Source organism: Seriola lalandi, unplaced genomic scaffold, assembly GCF_002814215.2.
Source record: "Seriola lalandi dorsalis isolate HSWRI2012SDOR001 ecotype SW California unplaced genomic scaffold, Sedor1 jcf7180002054735, whole genome shotgun sequence".
NCBI classification, from domain to species: domain Eukaryota; kingdom Metazoa; phylum Chordata; class Actinopteri; order Carangiformes; family Carangidae; genus Seriola; species Seriola lalandi.
Window position 1 is genome coordinate 1,848,035 of NW_019525288.1, and position 26,852 is coordinate 1,874,886.

The following is a 26,852-nucleotide window of genomic DNA, read 5'->3' on the forward strand; positions in this document are numbered from 1 at the left end:
TCTGATTGACGTGTGTGTCCCGGGGCAAACGTCACGAGTCCGAAATCCTCCATGGAGTAGTCCGGACAAGAGGAGTAGAAGTGACTTGAGTTATTTGGATTACACTGAGTAGAATTCACCTAGCTAGCCGTTATGTTTGTTTGTTGTGTTTAGAGCTATCAGACAGTTTCTTGCACTCCGAGGAGAGGGGGACTATCAGCAGCAGGTGCATGTGAATGGCGATAAAGCTCAGCAAACTCCACTATCTCCACACGGCTTGAACATCAGCGGATAAAATATTCGAGCCAAAACGAGTTCTTGGTTTGTGGAAACAGCTTAAGCATGCCTCTCACGGCTTCCCCTCTTCGAGAATAGCATGTTAATCCCAGTGTGGAAAAAAAAAAAGCAGCAGCGTGTCGTCCCGGAGAGCACGCAAACATGGAGAAAGTGAACGCTAACTTACCTCAACTTAAACTGTGACTTCGAGATTAATCTTTGTTGTAAATTTTTGCTCTGTTTTTGGAGAAAAAGAACACGGCGGATACATGGTGAGACTCTAGCACGGATTTTCAGGATATCACCGGAGCAGAAGAGGCGATGGAGAGGAATAACAAGGCGACTAACCGGACCCGCTCCACTGACGGTAGAGCTAAAGACAGAGTGGACAGGTAACGTTAGCTAACTTAACGTTGGGCTTTAACGTTTAACCCAGCCTGTTAAAACATTTAAAACCATATTTTATCTATTGTGGAAAGTCAACAGTACTTTAGTAACTTACGAGATAAGTAAATTCTGAAACAGGTGATTACTTTATTCCTGGAAGTTCCTGTAAACAGAAACGTTAGCTAACTACTTACGACCGTTACTCTAGCCGTTACAGCTACTTGTACGTGTTGTATTTCAACATATCTCGATAACGGTTGGAGGTTATTTGTAGTTTTTTCCCCCCAAAAAAGTAATTTTCAGTGGAATATCATTTGTTGGGATCATGGCTGGATTAATCTCCTTCAAGGGTCCTGGAGCAAAAAATGTTGTGGGCCCCCGTTGATCGCCTACTATAGATGGTAGTTTTATTGTTTCTTTTGGCACCAAAACCAACCAATGCTCTAGAGCTGAGATGAGAACTTCATCAGTCCATTAACTGGCTGCCATTGAATGAATTGCCACAAATCAAATTTGATAATTCATTATTGGGTTAAGCACAGTGTCAAAAATTCACTTGTCCCATCTTCTCAATTGTGAATATTTTCAAGTTTTCTATGATAGTTAACTTAGCATCTTTGGGTTTTTTTTTTTTACTGTTGGTCAGACAAAATGAAGTAATTTAAATATGTTAACTTGCACTTTGGGAAATAATGATAGACATTTTATTCACTGAACAATAAATTAATTATTAAAGAATATAACTCAGTTTGATAGTGAAAATAATTGAAGATGAAGGATGGGCGACTGGTCATAGCTGTACTTCAAGTGGTACACATTTCTAACAAATCTGTGAGTAATCAAATTATGTAGTCAGGAGTAGAGTAAACCTGGAGGTTCTGGGCCCCCTAAGTGTCTGGGTTCCCTGGGCAGGTGCCGACTTTGCCTGGTTGGCAATCCAACTTTGCTAGGATAATGCAAAATTATTGTACTCTGTTTACTCCGCACAGACTGCATTTCATAGGTCTCCTGAATAAATGGACTCAGGTGATGAATAATCTGATTTACAGAGTTGTACTTCTTCTTTAGGAGTTTTGCACTTGCCTGCTGTTGTATGGTCATTAGAAATTGGATAAATGATAATTCAAATAAAATTTTAGAATTTTCAAAATGTACCAATATAACTAACTAATGTTTGTGCATATAGGTAACAAAGCGGTTTATCTCAGATTACATTTATTGGATACTACTAATGCAGTCTGATACAACAGCTTTATAATAAATCCTCCTGTACAATGTTAGCTTTTTGTTGTTCTCTTAGCGTGGTGTTAATTTAATATAATGGACAATTTGGAAGCTGTAGTTTCTGGTTCTGTTGAATTTCAGTGGTGTTTCTGGTATTATAGACACATTAATATCATTAAGGACAGACTAGATAAAAACAATTCCAAGTATAACATTGTTTTCACCACTTTTATATTCATAAGGGTACACTAAATTTAAGAGACACCCTTCATAAAGTTTAATCAGCACCTCTCTAAAAGAAAACTGAACATTACAACCTTCATGAAGGTTAGATTATTACAGGGCAGTTGTATAAGACTGTTTATCAAGGTGAACTTAATAAACTGGCAACTGAGTGTATATTGGACTTCAGTGGAATTGCACTTGAAATAGTGCAGTTAATCCACTTTATCTACATATAGACTTAGGCTTAAGCATTGTGGCTTTTTTGTAGATATGTGAAATCAATACATAACTCATAAATGATTATTTTCAATGAGAAGGAGGGCTGTTGCACTGTTCAAACAAACATTGATAACCCAAACCAACACCTGAAATCAGGTGCCACATTCACAAACTCTACCCTGAAACATCCAGTGTGAACCCTTGCTTTTGTTTTGCCAACAAGGACATTCCCTGATGAGGAACAAAATCTTGCATAGTGATACTTATTTTCACCCAGTATTTGCACAGCCACACCAGTTAAAGCATGGATTGTTTTTGGTACATAGTAAGGGGGTTACATGCTGGAAGGTCTGTTGTGCTTGAACATGTTCAAAACAGATCTAGTATCCTACCACACTGCTGGTCTGTAGGTGCTTTTTTTCTGCTAGGATGACTTTGTTCTCATGAAAGGGTTAAGCTGCAGGAAGATTATCGTGTTACCTAAAGGCATTAGGTTGAGCTACCTACACCCACAACTTTTTCATCTAGAACCAGATAGTAGATGTAGGTAACGTAGAGACACGTGCTACTAAAGATTGTTGTTTGAGGTTTATAGTGCTATGATGTGAATGTTTGGCAATTCTGATGTTTATTGTGATATACTGACTGTCCTTTAAAGTGTTTCATCATGTTAACAGTTTCTAACCTTGTGCTTTTTGGCCCAGGGTGGATCCATATGGCTTTGAGCGCTCAGAGGACTTTGATTATGAGTCATATGAGGAGCTCATGTCTGAGTATCTAGTTGTGCTCACCCGACGGTCCATCAAATGGTCCAAACTACTGAAGGGCAAAAGCAAGGTGCAGAAGAATGTAAAATGTAAGTGTGAAAACTGAACACACACCCAGATTTGCTCAAGGAGAGAGTCTTGCATGAAATAAAAGTGGGGATTAAACTGAAATGTTCCCCCTCTCCTTCAGTAAAGCGTTATGTGCGTAAGGGGATTCCCAATGAGCACCGAGCTCTGATTTGGATGGCAGCCAGTGGGGCTCAAGACCAGTTAGAGAAGAACCCAGGATACTACCAGTCCCTGCTCGGAGCCCAGCATGACCCCAAACTGGTGGAGACCATCTGCACAGGTCAGGCTGTGAACAGTTTCAACAGTTGAGAGTCCTGGCACACATCAAGCCAAGCTAAAAAAAAAAAAACTACCACAAGCAAAAGACACATAGATGTATCGCCTCATGTCCTCTGTTATAAGTCCCATCTCTACCATGAACATACAAAACATAGGTGTGGAATACAAAATGTTGCAAGTGGCATTGTAAAGTTTGTTTTGTACTGACAATGACATCATGTGGTCTTTTGCAAGTGCAAATATAAGTTGGAGATGAACAATAAGGAGAAACTGCACTAAATGTGTAAAATAACAGATTTAGTTTGAACACCCAGTCAGGGAATTCCTTCCCGATGACTGCCACTGAGGCTGATTCATTTTGCTGAATCGGCTCAACAGTTGCTGATAAAGGCTGACTATAGCCAGCAGTGCCGGACACACTGCAAAACCTACATTCTGCCACACAGGGCACAATGATGCCCCACAGTTTGGTGTTTCAGAGCCCGTATGTAGTTTAGTCTTAAACGTGACATACAGTATGTTTAGCTTTGCGAATAAGAGAAACTGCTCTTCAACCAGACCAGCTAAACTGCTGATGTTTCCTTGTGTGAGATACTGATCAGGCATTCAGAATGAAAATGGCACGGCATTGAAAGAACACAAGGGGTGGGTACTGCTGAAATGATAAGGCCAATTAGAGTAATAGAGACAAAGATTTTAAAGGTCCACAGTGGTTTTCAATACTATGAGTAAATCATTTTTATTTTTACAGCTGTGTTATCACAACAACAAATAATTTATCCTTTATAGAAAAAAAAACTTCTCCATAAAAAATGGAAGCGGAAAGAAATTAAGTTTCTTGCTCTGTGGCTCCTTTAAGTACTATAGTATTTTCCACTATTGGCCTGAGCAGGGTGAATTTCTTACCACTTCACATACAGTGTTACATCTGCTGCCAAAAACATATATAAAAGTAAAGATTTTCTTGTTAGTGTTTCAATATAATTTTAACATAAGACTATAATCTTCTCTTTTTTTGCTGAGGCTTCCCTCACTCTTGTGTTTGTATACACACACAAACACAGTGCAGAGTAATGATGAGTGTCCCTGTGGCCTCTTTTCTTTCAGACTTGAACAGAACATTTCCAGACAACATCCAGTTCCGCAAGACATCCAACCCATGTTTGCAGAAAGCACTGTACAATGTGCTGGTGGCTTATGGTCACCACAATTCAGCTGTGGGCTACTGCCAGGTAATACTGAACTACTGAGCATCCAGCCTTAAGTGGATTTAGGCATAATACCATACCTATTCCCATGGATACTTACTTGTTACTGGGATTGTATTTGGTGTTGCCAAGGACCTTGTGTTGTGATTCTGTGTTGGTAATGTGGGTTAGAATGACACAGTAGTGAACATTTTTTCATTTTTTTGTATAGTGCTGTATTACTGAAATGCAAACAAGGGTTCAGTTCATTATTGTTGTGGATTATTGAACATTAATTATTCAAAATGTCTTTAAATCTTCATATGCAAAATGAAGTTGAGAATGCAAAGTTCTGTGTGCTTAATGGAAGGGAATACATCACAGGCAATCATTTACTGTATGTAAGAAGTAGTTGTTTTTTTTTTTTTACAGCATTATCAATACTTGCGCATAACTCCAGTTGGTACTCCCAGGCTTATGTATCGAAAGAAAGTATGTTTTTGTCAGTGTCAGCTCAGTTTAGCCCTATGCTAATTATTAGCATTTGAAAGGCACATTTCATTCACCAGAGCATATGCAGCTTGTTTTGCAATTCAAACAGACAGCAGGGCTGTGTTGATGGTTACATCTCTTATGTAGTATAACTAGAACCCATTCATCTCTAATCACGCTCAGGTAGCCTGTTTTAATTTGAATGGTTATTTGTCTCCTTGTTTCATGTTCAGTGCACACTTACTGGTCTCTCCCCTGGATTCTTTTATTATAGAGCTCTACATGCTCTCTTCATGTGCAACCTGAGTCTCTTTTATCTTCAGGGGATGAACTTCATAGCTGGGTATCTGCTTATCATCACAAAAGATGAAGAGAAATCCTTCTGGCTGATGGATGCACTACTCAGCAGAATTTTACCAGGTGTGTATGTACACTGTTTGGCACCATTCTGGTCTCTTGACAGGTGCATGTGTGTAGGTGTTCCGGTTGTTCCTTTGCTCTGGACTAAGAATAATCTCATAAGAGGTCACATGGTCTACATCTTTCCGTGGCTTAAGACCGACAACATGTTTTCATTTGTAATTTACACTCACTGAAACAAGGGAATGCCTCTATAAATTAGAAAAAAAAAACTTGGTAGCAACAGTTTGATAACATAGGCAATTTAATTGAATTGGGTTTTCCATTTTAACCTGTTTTGTATCACAGAAGTTGATTTGTTTATTTCTGTTTGCAGTTCATTAATTAAGAGCAATGTATATAACTCATAATTATGTGTGAGATTACAGACTACTACAGTCCAGCTATGCTGGGGCTGAAGACGGACCAGGACGTGTTAGGGGAGCTAGTGAAAATAAAAATCCCCGGAGTCTGGCAGACCATGGTGGATCATAACGTCATGTGGACACTGGTGGTCTCACGATGGTTCATCTGCCTCTACATAGACATCTTACCAGTAGAGGTGAGCTTCAAGACATCCCTCAATCTTTTTTTTTCAGCCATTTAAGAAAGCTTGATAACTTACTGATTGGGCAAGTCAGGCATACATATACAGTGGGGTCCAAAAGTCTGAAACCACTTTCCCATTATGTGAATGACAGCAACATCATTCTAAACTTTAATGTTTTGTATCCTCTTATCTCTCAAACAATAAAAGCCCTGTCAAAAAACACCACTCACCATACTACACAATTCACTAAATTCATGTGTTCCAGTGTGCCAGTGCTGCTTTTATTGGATTCAGATAGCAGATTGATAAAATGAGTCCTTCATTCTTCCTTTTATTTGAATTGGGAATGGCCAATCCACTATACAACAGTCTTTGTTGTTGCTGACTCCCTCTGTTGGCCTGAAGAGGGTGTGGACTGCTGTGTTAGTTCTCTAAACACACATGGAGCTTTACTGGGAGGGTGTAACACTTGCAGATGTTCTTGCAGTTCCCTCAAGATTTCACTCCCATTCTCAGGCACCGCGGCCAACCAATAGTTGTTGTTAGAACATGATTCCTCACTGATTTCCCACCAAGATAGATTCAAGGTTACTGCTGCAATGTCTGAGTTTTTCCTCAGTTCCTCCTCTTGAAGCACCCAAGTGACAAATTGAAGGCCAATTATTGAACGCATTGTTAGTTTTCTTAGTTTTTCCTTATCCTCTGTCTTTACAATGCAAAAAGTCACTGCTTTTTTGGTGCACTCGTCCAATGACGACAAGAGTATTTATGCATTTTCGGTAGTTTACTTGCACTTGGATGTAACTCTTCATACAACATACTACAATCTGTTGTTTTTGTTTGTAATCAGTCCTATCACTGTTAGTAACTTTTTCTTTTTGCATACTACAGGTAACATTTCATAATGTGCATCATGATGCATGTTCATTGGTAGGATTTACTTCTCTGTTGTTGTTTTTCTGCAGACAGTTCTGCGGATTTGGGATTGCCTGTTTTACGAGGGCTCGAAAATCCTGTTCCGTGTAGCTCTGACATTGATCCACCACAACCAGACTCTGATTCAACAGGCCCAGTCGCTGCCAGATGTCTGCCAAACCTTCAAGCAAATCACCCATGGACCATTTGTTGATGAATGCCACACTTTCATGCAGGTAAACTAAGAACTGATGAATGGAATTATAAACATTCCTTGTGATTTGCCTTCTTTAATCACATAATCCCATTTCTTTCCCTTCCTAGAAAATCTTCACAGAACCAGGAAGTCTTCCCATGGCAACCTTGACTAAGCTGCGGGTGACATGTCAATCTCGCATCATTGCGGAGGAGTCATGACACAAAGTTACTCACCTGTTGCTCAAACTCAATACACATTCCACTGGGAGAAGCACCCAGCAGCTCGTTTGCACCTTTTTTAACTGACATTTCACAATAAATACTACATGTGGTTTTTGTCTTAATCATATGTTTAGACAGCCATACAATCTAAATGTGTATATATATGATCATGAGAATATTCTTAGTTATGTGCTGTATGAGCTGACAATTCCATTTGAAATTAACATGTAGTTCATCTTAAGTGAATATTTTCTTTTGTTAAAGCATGGAATTATGCACTTTACTCTGAAAAGTCACACACTGAAGAGAACAGGCTTGGCAGCAAATGGGTATGTAAGATAAATTATGTGTTGCACAATGTTAACACACCCCAGAGGAAGCTACCTACTGTATTTCACATTGTCATCTGGATAGTTAACTGACTATACTATGACATGACATATGCTGGCAGAACATGCTGTGGTAATCTAATGTGAATTATATTGATTTGATGCAGTTTATTCAAGTGCACTATGTTGAAGCAATATAAGCACAATTGAAAGGGCTGTTCTACTTATATAACAATGATGTGTTCAGTCTGTCCTTTGTTTGGGTTTTGGGGCCCTTTAAACTTCTGTAGTACTGATATCAGATTTTGTTGCACTGGACAGAAATAACCTTGGCATTGATCCCAGCTCTGGGTATTCTGTGTGATGTACACCTGGTTGAACAGCTATGAGTAAACAGCCATGTTTATTTCACACAAAACTAGATGAAACAAATCATAAAAAGGTGCTGTTGCATGAAATACTCCAAAACTGTCCTGGATTTTTAAGATTTTTATTAACTTTCAGTAAGATGCATAATAGAAAACGAGATCACATCATTTTCTATAAAAATAAAAGATCAAATCACTACACTTCATATTGATATTTCTTTTGGGAGAGGGTGGGGAAAAGCAAGAATAGAAAATTAACCAATGCACCTGTTCACTTGTCTTGTTAAATACATTTTAGTAATGCAGAGTCGCACTATGTGCATGGTCGGACCACTACGCACAAAGCAGCAATCCACATTTTCATCATCACAATTACCAGTTACTTTATTGTGCCTCAGTGCACCAATGGGGCAGTTCAGACTTTATCTGTCTCCACTGTGGAGGAATATGATTGAAAAAGACACATTCAGAGCGTACCCTTCTCTTGGAGTAACTGGGATTATCTTATGCTCATGAACTTAAAAAAAATACTGGTGAGCATGTGTAAGAATAAAACTCCACTTTGAATGTTTTTACTTGTGCAGACATCCTAAATTGTCAAACTTAAAACCAATAGCGGCCAAGCCATTGGAACTTTTAAAAAATTTGCTTTGTCTTAAGTTACTTTGTCTCTCCCTCTTAAAATGCTATTTTACATAGCTAACAACAACAGACAGAAGTTCAAGCAAATTCAAATCCCTAGAACATAATGAAACAAGAGTAGAGCCAAACAGCTGGCGGTGAACTTACTAAAGCAAATTCAAACTGCATCCATCTTTGATTATGTGGAGACTCAGTCCTCTCAAGCGTCATAAAGATGCAAACCATCTAAATTTAGCAGGTATTTGGCTTCTCATCATCATTCCACAGAGAAATGGAAGGGAAAATAAACTATCCAGAGGTCACAAAGGATATGCAAAAACATGCACTCACCACAGAGAAACAACTGCTTCCATTCACTCATGCTCGTGTCCACTTGCTCATTCACACACTAAGGTTCATCTCTCCACTATTGAGTCTGTCAGGTTTAAGTTAAATGAAGGGTCCATTCAGATGGTCTGGTATCCAGCATGGCTCCTCTTCCTGCCTATTAGGTACGCAATGAGCACGATCAGCACCAGGCCGGCAAGCGCTGCTCCAACAATGATGGGGATGAGCATCTGGTCTTGGTCCATCTGACACTCCTCCGCTAGAGACAGAAAAGGCGAGAATCAGTAAATGCCCTATCCAACTGCAGCTTTAATAAATGGATTACTGAGGGGTGATTCAGAAGTGTTGACCTTGTTGATGCAAGACTGCCTGAGCCTAGTTCCAGACCACTGAAACTCTCTACACACATCTTTTCTTTTACAGTGATTCACATAGTTCTGATGGTGTGCTCATTAATCGCCATTAGGAGAGATGACCAAGCCAATCAGATGTTTGTCAGTGGCAGTGATCTTGCTGTGCCAGAGCCATAAAATTAGTGACACAATAATAGCCACAAAATTGGCAACAAGTGCAGATGAGCTTAATGCAGCTAAATGAGTAGTAAATCAGCATACAGAAATAACTCTCAAAGGAAGGAGCAATTACATGTCGTTGCTTTCTTGTGAAAAGTGAAACAGATGAGAAGATCGACACCACTCTCATGTCTGTACGCTAAATATGAAGCAACAGCTGAGTTTAGCTTGGAGTAAAGACTGGGAGCAGAAGGAAACAACTAGCCTGACTCTCTCTCAAGTAATAAATATACCTTACAACACCTCTAAAGCTCATTGACTAACATGTAAAACTATTGGCAAGAAAGCAATGACGCAAATTTACCAAAATGTCGAACTATTCCTTTAAACCTGCATATTTCTTCAACCAGCATTGTAATAGCAATTTTCATTGTTCGTCCAATTTCCCCAATTTCCCTAACTAAAACTGCTCCTACAAGCATAAAACAACTTCAGTGAAATGGTAATTCAGTCTGATTATCAGACTACAGCTTCTTATCCAGGCCACAGGATGCTACTTACTCCAAACAAACAACACCATTACAAACAAAATGGAGGTCAGAGGACAAAGATAAATTGGAATAAAATGGCAAAAGAAAAAAAAAGCAGTAATACCTGTAGCAAACTGACTGGTGGTGACTCCGAAAGGTTGGACCTGCAGTCTGAATGTGTTTAGAGAGAAGGTTGGTTCCACAATCAAAGTTTGCTCTGCGTTGCACATGTATGAGCGGCCCAGTGTACTCCGCAGGTAGTTCAGACTAATGTTTCTGGCTGAGAAGGGAGCTGTGGAGAGAATTGGATTAGTATTTCTTTAAATTAAACAAGTCAGAGCCAAGAAAAAAGCATTTTGCTTATTACAGTACAAATGACATACCAGTCATATCTGGCCAATTGGCGAACAGAACTATCCCACTCAGGTGGTACTTGTTGGTCGTGGAGTTCTGTGGATTGGAGGAAGAGCTCAATGGATAACTGTATCTACTCGCACAAACAAAAACAAACTGACCATGTAGCTAAATTCATTAAAAAAAAAAAAAAAAAAAGCGATGGACTTACCAAAGTGAAGGTGAAGCTGAGCGTGGTTGCTTGCTCTTGTGTCAAAACCAAGGAAGCGCTGCTGGCTTCACATGATCCTGATGAACTTGTCATATTAGGAGTCAGGTTTACTATATCTTGGACAGTCTGGCAAAGTATAGAAAAAGTTGGTTCATTTCAAGTTTGTTAAAACAACTTGTATTAAAAAATGAATTCAACAATTATTCTACTACAAGCGGTTCCCTGCTCATGAAGCTCTATATTACCTTATTCTGAGATTTAGAGACATAGGAGATGTTGAACTGCAGTCCCATCTGGGCCAGGAGACAAACTGTTCCGTTGCTGTTGTTCACAGAGTAGGAGCCCCGTTCAGGTGATCCTGGAGGGGTTGGTACTGGCGGTGCTGTTGTAGTAGTAGCAGCAGTGGTGGTGGTGGGTGGAGCTGTAGTACTGGCCTTATCTGCCACACATACGCTTTCTGTCATGAGAGAAAAATTATTAAGAAATATCTAATCAACCATTAAGGAGCCGGTCAAACACCCTAGAAACCCACCCACTCAAGAACAAAAACAGAATCAGTGCCCTACCTGTTGGACTCAGGTCATTTCCGGGCATGTACGCCTCCAGCCTCATATCAGAGAAAGTGACATTTTCTTCACCAACTCTAAAAGCGGTGGGGCTCACACAGCGGTAGGTCGTGTTGATCGGGGCCCAGATCCCAACTGAAGCCGACACCACAGTGACCACATCTAGGACACAATCAAACATACAACAAATTAGTTACATCTTTAATATATTACCTGTCGGATATGATCCCATTAGATCTTTATTGTATATACTAGCAAGTACAACAATGATCTTCAGATATACAGCACACCTTGTGTACTATTGTACTATTAAGTTAGATTTTGGTTGCTGATGGCAACTGAAAATATTGTTTATTCCAAACACAACTGCGATTAATTTAATTTCTTATCGACATATAGTTAGGGTTGGTGTTCAATAGCCTTTTATTGAATCTGAATTTAGTATCAATTCCAATTCCTTTCGAATCCCTTATTAAATCTCATCAAGTAACTAAAGATATAAATAACTACAACTCAGATCCAGTTTAGATCTTTGATCAGCTGTTACTGGGCAAGACACCAGAAATATTACAGTTTTTAGTGGTAGCTACTGAAATAACATTAATTAAGCTAGCCTAATTAATTTTCACAACCTGTAGCTAAACCTGAGATAAGCGGCAGAGGATATGAAATGTTGATAGAATGACGGCTCTCTCGCTGTACTGTGTTATTATTATTGTTGCAGTGTTTGTTCTCACCAGAGCTGTTGGCATCAGGGAAGAAGGAAGTGTCGCTGAGGTTGTACTGTAGCGTCAGGTTAGCCACACTGTACAGACTTCCATTGGTTGAAAAGCTCAGCCCCAGTGCGTGGCCCGGTCCAAACACTGCCACCAGCCATGGTGAGCTGCCGTCTGTGCCACATGAGCTGCTGCCTGTATCGACTGTGGCGGAGTCAGGCAGAGAGACCTGCACTGTTGTCTAATGGAAGACAAGTGGTACAACTGGTGTTCATGAGGAGCTACAGCACTGTTATGATGCTTTCAGAGATGGAAACCAGAACACTGTTGTCGCTGTACATACTGTGCTGCTGGAGGTGTTGTATGTGATGGAGAATGATGCAGAAAGCTCAGCCTTAATGCAAGTGGAGTTCCCCTCATTCACCTCAAGCGTAACAGCCTGAATACGACCTGCGGGGAGAACATAGTGACGTGACAGCTACAATATTGAAATAATACGGAAAAACTTTAACAGTTAACATATTAAAAAACAAACTCACACAATCTGAAAATATACTGGAAAATACATATTTTCAGCTTTCTATCTTCCATATTCTGGACAAATAGATACGTACATACAATACGTGTGACCTGATGATGAGCAAAACTGCTAATAGAGGTCAGCTTGCTGTTAAATGCATTGGGATGACTTTACTGCACTGATTTTGGAATACATACTTATATTGAATAAGTATTTAATATCTGTTTTTAAATTATTTGGGTGGATACATGTTACAAAATGAGTGCAAATTGTAACAGTGATGATTATTACAACCTAACCAATGTTGCATATACACTAAAACAGTTCACACAAACCACCACCAGAGGTGGTGAGAGATCAACACTGCTCACTGGAGAGACTTCCTGGGACACCTAATGGAACAAAGCCAATAGAGGCAGGAGCCTTACTTGTTAGGTATACTAAATGTGGCTCCTATGCACAGAATTACCAAGCGGTATTTAGCAACTCAGCCAACCTGGCAACTTTCACACTTGCATTGTATGCTATTAATACCTTTATTCCCTGGAAACTGCCAACTCACTGTTGGGTGTCTATGTGTGTGCGATAGTGGCTGTACTTCTCAAACATATTGTCTGGAAGCTATGGTGGTGGCTATTCAGGACTCATGTACTTATCAACCCTACAACTCATATCCTTAAAAAAAAGTGCTCACTCATTTTATAATACAGTAATGCAACACGGGAGTTTCACCACTTGCTTCACACTTCCCAGAATGTCTACAAAAAAGTTCAGCTCAAATGTGGCTGGTGCATGATGCAGACTATTCCCTTTTTGGTTGACTTTCCACCAGAACAGATGTTGTAATTCTGTAATCTGTTTAGTCAGACTTTAATAATAAAGTATGTATCAACCATTTAGGATCATTAAAATAAAAACTACTTGTCAGGGGAAAAAATTCAGGTTTCAAAATTCACCTACCACTAGCAATATTGTACTGATAAGAAGGATTTTTGAAAGTGAAAACATGCCCCAAATAGTAACTGGTTACCTGAGAGACAGATTCATTTAGCATTTGGCCTGTGGGTAGTGTCAGATGTCCACCATGTTACTGGTATTACTTTCATAAGTAACTTATTATACAGCCTTTTGACTGAACTCTTCCCTCTTTCACAGTCTTCTCACTTCCTTCTTTCATGTTCAGCTTTCTACATTAATTCAATCTAATGATCCCAATGGAAAGTCTCTCTCGGTTACACATCATCTCCCCTGCTGCCTTGCTGAAACTTGACCACAAAGTCACCTCTCTGTTCACCCTGTAAACACACAGCAGACGCTTTACACAACACTGCAATCTGATCATGAGGTTAAAGCGGCTGTGTGTACAAAGTTTGACGCTACAGATAGCAGTGTTAGACAGTCGGTGTGGAAGAAATAATTAAAAGAGATAACAGCATTCCCCACTATTCCTTCTGTTGAGAGGAAATGCTCTCTAAGGTCAGCAGGGTCTTGAGCAGAAGTCCTCATCATGTTGATGAGTGGAAGTCAAAACTGAGCATACAGTAATCTAATTATATATTTTAAAATGAGCATTAAGAGGTAAAAAAAAAAAAAAACTATACTGCAACTGCTCTAACTACATCTGCATTGGCCTGTTTTCCTGTGTCAGCAGCCAGGTGCCTGTGTGTGTGTGTTCAGGATGATCAAACTGGTAATAAACTAGCACCGTCAGTAGGCCCCTGCTGGGCTGTGTGCAACACAAAGCCATCATAGTCACATGAAGCTCTCAAATGACACAACAATGAGGCCAATCTGCTGGTCCACAACATTAACAAAACCTGGGCATTACATTAGAATAGAATAGAAAGAATTGAATAGAATAGAATTGAATAAAGTCCAGGGATTTCTCAGGTCTGTTTTGACACACCTACCTGAGGACAACTGACCTTTGGATTTAGGACTTTGGAAAGACAAGTCCTTGTGAAACTTTGTAATGCTGTAGGTCCTCTTATCCACTCGGTCAAATTTGGAGGGATATATCTTAGTTTCCACTGGTTACTGACCTACACAAGGATGTCCCTAGTTTATACTTATATATTAAGTCAAGCTGTGGATGACTATATAATGACTAAATAACTGTGCATGACTATAATTTCTACATCCTAAGCAAGCTGTTGAAGATGGAAAGACCTCTCATCTTGGCTAAATAATAGCCTACCAAGATATTTGCAGTTGCCAATTATTTTCTTGATTACTAAATGTATTAGGTCTGGAACTAACAATTAGTTTTATCATTGATTAATCTGTCAATTATGTTTTTATCAAATAATTGATTAAGTCATTTGACCAATAAAATGTAAGAAAATTCTCAAAATTGTAGATTCGAATTTCCCAAAGCCTGTTGCCTGACTGTTGATCTACCATATTAGCTATTACTCATGCAACAATGTGTAAGCAACATTTTTCTTGCAGTTGGTTGTGGTGGAGCTAATTTAATATAGACTGTGATTAATGATTATTTTCAATATAGATTCATGTCACTATTATTTTCTTGAGTAACTGATTCAACTGATGGGTTCATATGTAAAATTTCAGAAAACACAGCTTGTTTTTTTTCCAACTAATAGTCCAAACTTCAAAATTATTTTAAAAAATAATTACAATTATCAAAATAAAAGCAAAAGCAAATCTTTAGATTTGGGAAGCTGGAAACATGAAATCTTTTTATCAGAATAGTAGCCAATTGATTTTCTGTCCATCTATACTTGTATATATTTTTAGGTACAATACTATAATTCACAAAGAAAGCATCATATTTTATAAGCCCTTCATAGGTATTGTTAATAAAAGGAACTAGTCAGTCACTGAAGCTGTCAAATAAATTTAATGGAGTAATATTTCCCTCTAACTTGTAGTCGAGTAGACGAAGCACGAAAAGAAAATAAGTACATCTGGGGTGTTTTGATTTTGTCATGACATTTATCTGACATTTCATAGACTTCATATGATTAAATGGAAATAATCGTTTGATTAATCAATAATGAAAATACTCCTCAGTTGCAGCGTTAAAATGAACTTAGCTGCAAACTGGTCGCCAATTAATCGACAGTAAGATTATAAATTAATCAATACTTATCTACCTAGTCAACAACCATATTCGACTAACCACCGACATAAGTATTGACGTTGTTTGATCCACCGGTCACTTCTAGACGGCGACGACTAGCTTTAAACCGAAAAACACTCACCTAAAACAGCAAACGAGGCGATGATGAGCACGGCCAAAGCGCGAGAGAGTTTCATCCTTCGGTTATGACCACACTACAGGACAGACCTCACTTTTTTTGTCCCTGTAGAAGGACGGAGATAAAAAATCCCGGAGAAGTGTGGTTGTGTCGCCGCTGCAGGCGCAGGTGGGTCTTCGGTGCGACGCAGCACAAACTGCACTTGACTTCACGAGCCGAGAGCTAAAACTGTGGCGTCACTGTTGTTGTTTACGTTTCTCTGCGGCCTGAAGATAGAAAGAAAAACTAATTCAGTATTCACAAAGCATGTCCTGGTGAGAAAAAAAAACGCTCAGTAGATGCAGCAATGTGTCGGTCATAGCCTCACTGACTGAATAAGCCATTTCTCGTCATGTGAACTGGTCGCATTTAGAGCTCTCCAGTCACGTGAGACCCCCCCCCCCCCCCCCCCCCCCGCCTCTCTCTGTGGGTGCTATTCAGGGCTATCAGCCCTGCCCCATATTAAAAACAATGTCACAAATAAACATTAGCCTATGAGAACACATCATTTTGTCTTGTGGAACTGTGGGAGAAAAAAAATTATGGTTAAATTGGACTTTTTTTTTTCGAAATTACATAATTGTGCATAATGTAGGCAAGGTGATACCAACAAGGCGTTAAGAGACGCTTGTTGAGAAAGACAGTGCACTTCCAGGAATAATACTACAACAACGAATCCTTGTTTTTCGGGGGAAGTCACACTAGTGACATGTTACTGTTGATTAATCTAAAGTAATTAAAATGTAATGAGGTCGGAGGGAAAACAACAAACCAAATGCTAGTGCATCATTCATCTGCTTTGCTTTCACTCAAATTTACGTTAAGTATAAGTAGCCTATATAATTCTAAATACAATAGTTGTATTTAAAATAATGAAAGCATTGAGGGGTGACTTTTAGACTTAAGTGCACACTTGAACGCAACATTCCTGTAATAATTTAAATGTACATAGTATGTAAAAGATCAGTTGTATGTATATATATATATGTGTGTGTTTAATGTATGATCTTGAGCACAACATATACTTTTTTGTCTGGGAAGGGAGCATGTGAGAGTCCACACAGGCACACTGAACTGTGCAGGCTGCAAGTGCATGTGTTGTGGGTAGTCAGCTGACACCATCATCAATTCACGAGGGCGTGTAAAACCCTAGAAGGAACGCAGAGGCTGCTTTAATGCTGCTGTCCAAGACTTATCAGGACCCTGCTACATTCTTCCTGCATTCTTCAGCCATGATTTTTAACAAAAGACATGCCGGTTTCTTGTCTTCATATGTGACTATAATGCTAGACAACTAACTCTTGTTGAAATATTGGAACATCTATTTCTTAATCTTGCATAAGCTGTACATTCCCAAGGACATTTTCAGTTCCATCTTCCAGTAACTTGAGATATTCAAATCTTGAATGGCTCATTTCTCTTGCTATGAAAGTCGTGGCTATCATTTTCTGAAAACAGCAGTGCATTTAAATCCCAAATTGATCAAAATCAGGTGTATGTAAAGAGAACAGACAACAATCCACTGCCTATTTTATCATTTGGGGCTGAGAAATACAAAGTGCAAAAGGACAAATTAGTGTTGTGATGTATAGCAGTTTCAGATCTAACTCATTTTGCTATTTGTTCTTATGCCTAAAATGCACACCACAGAGCTGCATTTGAGACAAAAATCCTCCTTGTTACTCATTTGCTCACTCACTATTAACTATTTCTGCTTTTTTACCCTGTTTGCTAAGATTGATTTGATAAAGTCAGATTAGACAGCAGGAGTTGTCAGCATCAAGAACTATGTAACAAGCTCAGGCTTTGTAAAAACAAAACTACCACTAGCAGGTTATCTACAAATTCTACAAATAATTACTTGAATCATTAAATATCCATTTATTCAGGTTCACTTTTCTCACTCGTACATAGAATACAATCTGATCTACAAAAACGTCAGCACATGACATTGGACATTTGGACATTTTGGTCAAAACATACAAGATACCCAAAGACAAAGTGGCTTGCCTGCATATCATTTAGCGTCTGTGTTACGAGCAATGACCACCGCCCTCTGACCTAAACACATCTGACTCGGCCCCTCAGGACCACTTCATTCGTCCTCAAGTCTCTTCTCTTTGTCTTCAACAGCTGTTTCTCTGCCAAATCAAGCAACCAACCAATCAGGTTTACACTCAGCAGTTTATGCAGCCGTTCATGAACAAAAAATTAAAATAAAAACAAAACAAAAAAAAAAATCTTAAAACTCAAGACAAACCAACTATAGTAGAAAATAAGTGATTTTAGAACAATGTGATGGAGAAAAAAAAAAATCCCAATCCCGAGGAGGATAAACACAACAAAAACAGGGGAAAGTGCTAGTTATTTTCAGTTGAGTTTTGCATTAGCAGATTTGTAAGTCACATAAACCAACCATCAACAACCCGGGCCACTCCTCCAGCCCCATTCCAGAGTCCCACTAAAGATATCGCAGAGTGGGAACAGTACAGCCAAGTCTCTCTCGTCTCTCTGGAGCTCTGTGTGATCTGGATGCTGCGTCCAGGATTGTGGATGGAGGGAAAGATGGGCACCAGAGGAGAGTCGTGGGTGGCTGAAGGGCTGTAATGCTGTTTTGGGGGGCAAGCTTTACGCTTGCTGTGAGGAAAGCATGGCAGTGAGTGCTACCCCCTCAGGCAACATAGTGGTACTGGTTAGGAGTCTCCTTGTCACGTTCCATGTAGTCTCTGTCTATGAGTGACTCGATCCGTTTCTTCAGATCGCCCGGCTGTAGAGAGGAAGGCAAGACAGACGCTGATGAGATTTCTGTGTGTGTGCGTGTATGTGAATAATACGAATTAGAAGCTTAAGATACGTAACCTTGACAGGGAACTTCAGCTGGTTGTAGAGCTCTGATACCAGTAGGTTGTGACTGAGGGTCTTCCTCATCTTCATGATGCGAACCACAGCTGCATCAATCTGATACTGCCTGTCTTGAAACACACGCTCTGTGGTGCTTACCTGCTCCTCTACCTGGGAGGAAAATGCAAAAAATGGGTAAAAGTAAGCCCTGGTTGAGCAGGAGTGAATGAAAAGAGAAAGAAAGGAATGTGCTAGTATTTTTTACCGTTTCCTTCATTTGGATCTGATTGATCTTGATGCGGAACAGTTTGTGTTTAAAATCGTTGTTGAAATTGAAACGGTCTCCATCCTCCACATCTTTCCCTCGAGGGTTCTTGTTAAGGACACGTGCTTTTCCACAGGCCAGGGACTGCAGCGTACGCCTGAGCTCTCCCTCCTCTGTGCAGGACAAGACAGATTGACAGTGTGATACAGCAAGTACCTCTCTCCCACAATAGAATAATTTTACTACATATTTAAAGACATGTAACCTATGCCAGTGGCAGCACGAATCTCCTCCACGCTGAATTCCTCTCCCTCATTAAACATCAGCAGCACCAGTGTCTGGAACAGCGAGACCTGCAGCTCCTTCTTACCCTGTAGGATAAAGTAGTGCTTGTAAGTGCCGTTCAGACAGTTTCTCAAGCCGTCTCTCTTCTCTATGCTCTGTTAGGATGTACCAAGCCTTTACCTCTTTAAACTCTGCCTTTAGCACAGCATGGCCTAGCGTTGGCTGCCACTGCAGCTTCCTCCCACTGTGCTTCCCCAGGTAGAACAGCTTGAACACCTCCTGGAGTTTTACCATCTACCAAAACATAAAGAGATGAATTTTTTACCAAGACTGTCCATAACACAGTCTCTTAAGAGTCAAAGCATAATGTACACAAAGAACAGCATCTAGACATAAAAAAGCTCACCTCTGGGGGCAAGTGGACCTCCATGGGTGTGTATGAAGGCCAGTAGCCCATAGTGAGGATGTTGACAGTAAGTTCTATGTTGCTGGGTTCACTCTGGTTCTGCATATACTGAGATGAAATATCACATCAATTATGCATGGAAAATGCATGGAAAATGCATTTCATGATAGTGCAGTAGAATGCATATACACACTGTAAACATGCCATCAACATTTTAAAGCTACACATGTATGTTTACGAGCTTGAGACTTTAAGTACCTGTTTGAATTGGATCATGATGTCTTTAGACAGTTCCATGTCCTTGAACATCCCCTCAAGCTTACTGGTAAATGCTGCTCCGCATTCTGCAGGAAGTCAAAACCACTGATGTCACAGCTGACTTGTTCTCACACCTCAAATCAACACATATGCACAACTGGCAGGTTACATTAATACTACAGCAGATCATACTTAAGTGCTTCAGCTGCTAGAGCACTGGGCAGATGCAAACATCCTCTCTACATGTATCATAGTATCATAATGTTCATCAAGGGAAGACTTCTAGTCTGCAACTGAAGGATTTAAAAGCGCATTCAAATTTTAGGCTAAATGTTATTGAGAATATAATGTGGTTATACTGTACAGACCAGGTTAACATTGAAAGTTAAATATCCCCTTAAGTCCAATAAAGTACAGGCGAGCCAATTTCCCAGTATTCCCAGAAACTTTAAGCATCCATGGCTCGGACAAAGAGTTTGATCCATGACAACTTGCTAATTCAAGATATAAGACATCGGAGCAGAGATTCACCATGTTTGAGCTTGGACAGCATGGATTTTTCCGCATCAACAGAAGCACTCTTGCCGACCAGCAGACGCTTGGCCAAGTCCTTCTTATAAAATGCTTCAAATACATCTTTTCCTGGAGTGAGAAAACAGAGATGAGGAGGTCTCATTAGAGTGTAACAAGCTTCACAGTGGTTAGTAACAGTAATTGACTGTGAAAGCAAACACCCCAACTTATGCACCAGACACACGCACACACAGAACTGTAACTAACCATGTATGAAACGAAAGATTATCATTATCTTGTCCAGGATTCTCTCCAGCTCCTCCTCTGTAGCCTCCTTGTTCCCTGCTCTTAACTTTGAATCCACATATTTAGCTGGATGGGAAACAATAAAGCTGTTATCACAAGCTGGAATTAATAAAAAACCACAATAGAATGAGAGTAAAATGATTTGATTATTTTGTACTTTTACCAAGTTGTTAAAAACACGTAGGTCTGCGCCTGACCTACCAATAAGTTCAGCGGGTTTGTTGGGCCTCTTGTTGATGAATGTCTCAAAGGCCTCCTTCATGGCGTTGATGAATCCCTCGCTCCGTGCAAAACAGCTCTGGGCCACGTTGTCCATCTTGTCCTTGAAGTCCAGCAGGTCTTGCACCATGTCCTTGTCTTTCTCTGGAGTACATACAATCTCTCCACCAAAGGACTACGACCAGAGACAGTTTACAATAATGTGTATATGCATTTCTCAGACATAAAAAGGACCTGGACATGTTTTGTATAGCTTTGTATTTCATGTTCATGTACAGTGTATGTTGGTTGATGCATTAATACCTTAATGTAATCCCTCCAGAACTGCAGCAGTGTGGTAAGTCCTCCCTTCACCTTGCTGAAGAGCTGGTAAAGGAGGGCCAACTCAGTCACACGATTCTCATCCAGCAGGGTGCTCAAACCTGGCACAAAAAATGTTACACATTATTGCATATGTACATGTGCATATACTGTGTATTTAATATGTTGAAAAATAAAAATCACCTACATCTTACAATTGATCATTGACATGACATGACATCACAACTATTCAACAGCAAGCCACAAAACGAAGTCGATGAATTCCGTTAAGATTTAAATCAGAAAACAAATCGATACATTATTTATTTACATTCAAACTAGTGCCGTAAAAATTAACATTGTGTGAAATCAATATTCCTGGCACAGTTCAACATAAAATGAACACTATAAGCTTCACATATGTAGTATACACTAGCCCCACAAACACACATGCAAAGTCTTCCACACAGACGTACCCTTTTGTAGTATTGCAGTCATATGTTCTCCTAAAAGTTGTTTCTCAACACAACTAATAAGTGGTTTCCTGTGAAATAGTGAGGAGAAAATAAGAGGGAAAAAATTAGTGTATTCAAAGTCTATACTTAATAGAAAACATATATAGATATATATATATATATATATGTATATACAAAAAGTGCAAAATTAAGTCTGCATGTTAACCCTCACACTTTTTACACTAATACTCAGAAAATGCTGAAGGATAAATGAAAATAAGAAACATAGTATACTGGACATTTAGTGAAGATAGCCCTTTGTACTGGGAATACAAGCAGTCACTATGACACTATTGGCACCATTTCTCTATTGGTCCAAAAGTATAGACCATTTGGCAGTTTACATATCACTCTATAAAACAGCACTATGTTTATATGAAGTGGTGGTGCACCTTACCTGGTTGGAATAAATGGTAATAAATGGATATTTATGTTTCCATTTATTTGTATGCACATGAGATTATTAGATTTTAATGTCTATGCATGACATCATTTTTGTCTCAGTAATATCTATGACAACACAATTGAAAATTTGAAAAAAAAGTTTACTGAGTGCTCTGGTCGAGGTAGCTCATGATGCGATCATTCTCCTCCTCTAACCGACGAGCCACATGGTGCAGATACTCAGGCACCTGGACACATACAAACACACATATTCAGTACGTTTGCCAATCAAAAGCGCATCCTTGCGTATGCTGTATATGTGTATGACAGGTTACTGATCACATGAGACAGATCCATTAAGAGTCTTGCTCACATCTCTCTCCTGCATCAGTCGCTGTCCCTCTGCTGCATACAGGCGATTGGTCTCAATCAAAAATCTCTCTTCAAAAGAATCTTTGTAAACCTGAACACATAGTAGACAACCAGGAGGTAAAAACAATGACACACATTCAGTCCATCTACTGATTAATTATGGTAAACACATGATCAGGTACCTGCAGGTCTGACAGCATGCCCAGTAGGCTCCTGAGCAGACTACGATCCACTGTCTCCCCATTCCGCTCCAGTTCTATCTGCTCCAAAATGCCGTCTACTGTGCGCTTCTGAACTGCACTATCACTCACAATGTGGGTACGAAACAGTTCCAACCCAGTGTCCCTGCAACGTTTATATAGCATCAGCCTCCTAAGTACACATTAAAAAACACAATCATTTGAATAAACTGTCATTTTACCAGATTGAGGGCAGTAGGGAGTTCTGAAGCACGTATGTACGATCCAGGAAGAGAAAGATACTCCGGATCATTATCTATAACGAGAAAAGAAAAGACAATCTAAGCATTTGATTCACACTCTTACAGGACACTTTCCTATCAGCAGAACAAAACTAAACTAAATTAGCCATTTTGATATGCATATGTGACAAACATCAAACCTTACAGTTTGTCTGCAGTGGTCCTGCCAGCAGCGATTCATTCGCTTCAGGAAGGAAAGGTTGTCCAAAGACTCTGTGAGCTCCATGTTAAGGAAAAAATCTTTTACCCACACGTCATTGAACCAAAATGTTGAATGACCATACCTCACAGGAAGCACGTATAAACTTATGAACTTTAAGCTGGGTGACACTAATGACTTTTATTCTTATCTGTTCTCAGCAGACCCAGGCTCTTATCAGAGACAAAAAAAGAAAGAAAGAAAAACCTATATTTCAAATCCAGGAAGTAAGTCCAGCTTAGGTACAAACAAACAGACAATGTTGTTAATCAATGACTTCATGTTTTGTTATAAAGCTGCTGTTTTACAATATGTGAAGCATCTGTACATCATCTGCCAGTCACAGCCACTGCTTAATAAAGCCCCATTGTGTGTGATTTCGGGGCATAAAACACAACTGCCAAACTTGATATATATTGACCCCTTGTGAGATATGACTGCAATAGCACCTCAACTGTGTCAGCAGAGCCCAGACTTCCCTAACTTGAGTTTAAAGCTGCCAACATAACTCCAAATGAAACCAACATAGAAATCAGTCAAAATTGCAGGTTTGTGATAAAAAAAAACAAAAAAAAAAACACTGTCCCTTTGATCCCAAGCTCAGTAAATGACTCAACAGTTTTGACACATATCTTACCTGATATAGTGTTTCACAAAAAAGGATATTCTCTGAACTGGTGGATCTGGGCCTGCACATGATCTTCACAGACCTGCCGTAGCTGCTTGTACAGTGTGGGGGAGACTTTATATGAACACAGGTTCTCCACCGCCTTCAAGTGTTTCGAAGAAGCAAGAAGAGGAGACAAAAGCACAAGAGGCACAGATTGTTCACAATTCTACACAAACAGCCATGTGAACACCTGTTAGATGATGTCTTGACTTTAAAGGACCAAACAGGTGCTTTTGGTGATTTATTACAAATTACATGTACTGTATGCTATAATGAACATTTTTGTAAGTATGTGAATCCACGTTTGTTATGTGGCAATGCAGTGGACACTTTTCAAACGATGTACATGGATGAACACCAACTGTAACAAAGAAAAGTAGAGATTTTGTTGATGATGTTGTATATTACTCATCTCAAGGAAGTCACCAATCTCTACAAGTTTATTTTAACCCTGATCTGAAACTAACCACTAGCAACCTCGAACAGTAATGACTGTTCTGCTGAAAGATGTGTTAAATATGATAACCCAAAAAGCTTTTGTGCTAGTTATGTTCATTTGTTTTGCACTGACACATTTCTACAATCAGATACTGCAACACACGAACAAAAATATCAAACTGCAGGTGTTTAAAAAGACAGACAGCAAACCTGATAGAGCTCTTCCAAGTTGTACTTGATAGAGGTGCTGTTCTGAATGGCACCCACTGCATCTCGTAGCTTCAACCACGTGTCCTCAGTGTAGTTCTCTGCTAGTTTTGGCCTGTCTGTCACAAAAAGCCCATAATAATGTTTTATAGGTCCTACACAAACTGTCAAACAAGCTAACAGGAGCTCATTACTGCATATGAAACAATATTAGTATTAGAATAAAACATATGTTTAACACAAACATCACATAACAATAATCCCTAATCGAACAATGCAGTATTGTATGTGTCTGTCCAATTAACTAAGGCAGGGGCACCTCCAACACCACACACTTTGGACCCACAGTTAAGTGGGTAAATAATCACTTTTCATGGTGGAAATGACAAAAAGCAAGTTTCCTGGTTTCAGAACTTTTTTTTGAGACTTTTCACTTTTATTCCATTGCTGGTTTCTTTAACTTACTTTATATAATCTTGACATTTATTGTCCCGAATATGTTTGTACATACAGGTGATGTCCTAAAGAAAGCTTACAGTTTTACAGTTTTTCACTTTTTTGAGTTTTTGTAGCCACAGAAATATGTTTTAATAATATTTCAAGATTTAAATCTTGGCTCTTTAATTAGTAAAATCATAACAGAGACAGTTTTGTCTAAGATGAATGTAGTATGAATATGCACACCAGCTCATGCCTGCTAAACTGCTCTGCTCTTACTCTAAAAAGTGAAAAGGAATGAAAAGCTACTGCAGTTTGTCAAGTCATTGCATGTAATTAGCTATTAGCTAACCAACAGGCAAAAATCAAGCAGTTATCAATCTATTTTATTTTATTCTATTTTAAGACAAGTTTAATAATCAGCTGGTTGGATTCAATGCTAAAACTAGTATTTGTTTTATTAATTTGTGGCGTTAATAAAAGGATTGACAGAATAATAATCACTTTCAGGAGATAGGTTCTCTGACAATTCCCTCACCGATTACTTGTGTCAACCCACATACACTGTATTATACCATTATTAAGACCAGAAGTAGGCTACACCCAATATGTGGATTAACTAGTTTATACTGTTCTCACACCTTTTTTGTACAACCATCCAATATTTTCAGCTCTGCCTGCGGATTAATAGTTGCAGTTTTAAATATAATTCATATATTTGTCTATTTGTACAACTGTATGTTTATGTTTATTTGTAATTTATATGTGATTTATTTTGTCCTGCAGTACATTTGTGTCATTTTTGATTTTTGGTTCTTCAGTTGGTCACTGGTCTGATTTGGCCGTTGTCTTGAGCGTTTTTAATTGACATGAGTCAGTACTAATCAGTGTTATCAGTAGCACCTGAGGCTTAATATGGTGCGACAACACATTTGAGCCAAAACGTCCGTCTCTATCCATTTAACTTAATAAACAAAAATAATATATTTCAGATTGCGAAAGACCCCTGTTTGTTGACTGAGGTGAGGTTTTTCGCTCACCTGACTAGTACCCGGAACATTGGTTACAGCCTATATGTGCAAAATCCAGATGTTGTGAGGGGCTTTTAAAATCATCACTGCCCATAAAAATCTATGCATCAAGCATAATAACAATCACTTGGGGATGTGAGTATGTGCTGTTACACAAATAAACCATATGTGAGGCAACATACTAATCGCAGCAGTTAGGTCAGCAGACGACTTTATACTTGCTGTCAAAAACTTGCACAACCAGAGACAGACAACTTTACGAAGATCTAAAAGTTGAGTAACATGCTCTGCGGTTTGATAACGTAGACGAGATCAGTCAATGACGATACCTTTGAAATTTTTGATCACTAACTTCTTTGAAGCGCCAGTTTTTCCTGAGGCCACAGCGGAGGTCCTGGCCATCCCGTTGGTGTTGTGCTCCGTTATAGCAGAGAAGCTGGCTCTCTTGTCCTGTCGGGTGTCCTCTGCCATTATCAGATTAGCGCTTTGGCTTAACGCTGTATGGTCCAAGTGTTTTGCTAAGTTACTGCTGGATTGTTCAGTCGCCTGTTTATTTACTGTCACCGACACAGCCTCTACGTCGAACCAGTTGTCTTTGGTTGACAGCACAGACAGTCGCAGCCTATTTAATACACATTCAAAAACAAACACCGATTTACGCAAGGTAATCAATCAGAAAACATAACTACGGTCAGCTAAATAAACGTGCTAACAGTATGTTATCTGAAACTGCAGCACACTTAAGCTACCAGTTTTCGTCCTCTCCAAAACACTTTAGCTTCATAGGCTAGTCCATGCCAGTCTTGACTATTTACAGATTTTCACGAGTTCAATTATTGTTTTTTGCGACAGTAAACAAAAACATAAAAGCGACATATTTAGCGTTGGTATGACAGACCCATGTTTTGGTGGCTTTCTTTAGCACATAGCTAGCTAGCACAACAAAATGGCTTTTCTCAGACAGTTCAGTTGGACAGGTGCATCTTGGGTGAAAAGCG

General features: G+C 39.3%; 3 protein-coding genes across 3 annotated transcripts; 1 reads left to right on the plus strand and 2 right to left on the minus strand.

The window, feature by feature from the left end:
- The first annotated feature begins 8 nt into the window (after positions 1–8).
- grtp1a (growth hormone regulated TBC protein 1a) lies at positions 9–8,286 on the plus strand. Its single transcript, XM_023424330.2, has 8 exons — positions 9–647; positions 3,015–3,166; positions 3,268–3,426; positions 4,533–4,657; positions 5,428–5,524; positions 5,893–6,065; positions 7,019–7,204; positions 7,293–8,286. Exons 1-8 carry the CDS (start codon positions 577–579, stop codon positions 7,383–7,385), a joined length of 1,056 nt encoding a protein of 351 aa, XP_023280098.1. The 5' UTR covers positions 9–576; the 3' UTR covers positions 7,386–8,286.
- Positions 8,192–16,107, minus strand: lamp1a (lysosome associated membrane protein 1a). Its single transcript, XM_023424329.2, has 9 exons — positions 15,691–16,107; positions 12,287–12,393; positions 11,965–12,184; positions 11,228–11,389; positions 10,907–11,118; positions 10,662–10,787; positions 10,480–10,546; positions 10,221–10,388; positions 8,192–9,313 (listed from the first exon to the last, which is right to left on the minus strand). Exons 1-9 carry the CDS (start codon positions 15,743–15,745, stop codon positions 9,174–9,176), a joined length of 1,257 nt encoding a protein of 418 aa, XP_023280097.1. The 5' UTR covers positions 15,746–16,107; the 3' UTR covers positions 8,192–9,173.
- A 1,476-nt stretch (positions 16,108–17,583) lies between these two features.
- Positions 17,584–26,800, minus strand: cul4a (cullin 4A). Its single transcript, XM_087178777.1, has 20 exons — positions 26,184–26,800; positions 24,389–24,504; positions 23,736–23,840; positions 23,017–23,085; positions 22,812–22,885; positions 22,573–22,735; positions 22,392–22,481; positions 22,184–22,266; positions 21,596–21,663; positions 21,123–21,241; positions 20,802–20,994; positions 20,562–20,666; positions 20,313–20,423; positions 19,782–19,867; positions 19,524–19,631; positions 19,298–19,411; positions 19,098–19,203; positions 18,833–19,005; positions 18,586–18,738; positions 17,584–18,493 (listed from the first exon to the last, which is right to left on the minus strand). Exons 1-20 carry the CDS (start codon positions 26,323–26,325, stop codon positions 18,398–18,400), a joined length of 2,274 nt encoding a protein of 757 aa, XP_087034903.1. The 5' UTR covers positions 26,326–26,800; the 3' UTR covers positions 17,584–18,397.
- Positions 26,801–26,852: the final 52 nt, after the last annotated feature.

What these genes read in the sequence shown, in the direction of transcription:
- grtp1a (XM_023424330.2), top strand. Translation starts at nt 577, where the DNA reads ATGGAGAGGAATAACAAGGCGACTAACCGGACCCGCTCCACTGACGGT. An exon ending in ACTCAGCAGAATTTTACCAG is followed by an intron (nt 5,525 to 5,892) that starts GTGTGTATGTAC and finishes GTGAGATTACAG; the next exon opens with ACTACTACAGTCCAGCTATG. An exon ending in AATGCCACACTTTCATGCAG is followed by an intron (nt 7,205 to 7,292) that starts GTAAACTAAGAA and finishes TTCCCTTCCTAG; the next exon opens with AAAATCTTCACAGAACCAGG.
- lamp1a (XM_023424329.2), bottom strand. Translation starts at nt 15,745, where the DNA reads ATGAAACTCTCTCGCGCTTTGGCCGTGCTCATCATCGCCTCGTTTGCT. An exon ending in AAATGACCTGAGTCCAACAG is followed by an intron (nt 11,119 to 11,227) that starts GTAGGGCACTGA and finishes CTCTCATGACAG; the next exon opens with AAAGCGTATGTGTGGCAGAT. An exon ending in TCTCTAAATCTCAGAATAAG is followed by an intron (nt 10,788 to 10,906) that starts GTAATATAGAGC and finishes ATACTTTGCCAG; the next exon opens with ACTGTCCAAGATATAGTAAA.
- cul4a (XM_087178777.1), bottom strand. Translation starts at nt 26,325, where the DNA reads ATGGCAGAGGACACCCGACAGGACAAGAGAGCCAGCTTCTCTGCTATA. An exon ending in TCTGGAGGGATTACATTAAG is followed by an intron (nt 20,995 to 21,122) that starts GTATTAATGCAT and finishes CTCTGGTCGTAG; the next exon opens with TCCTTTGGTGGAGAGATTGT. An exon ending in TCGTGCTGCCACTGGCATAG is followed by an intron (nt 19,006 to 19,097) that starts GTTACATGTCTT and finishes TGTCCTGCACAG; the next exon opens with AGGAGGGAGAGCTCAGGCGT.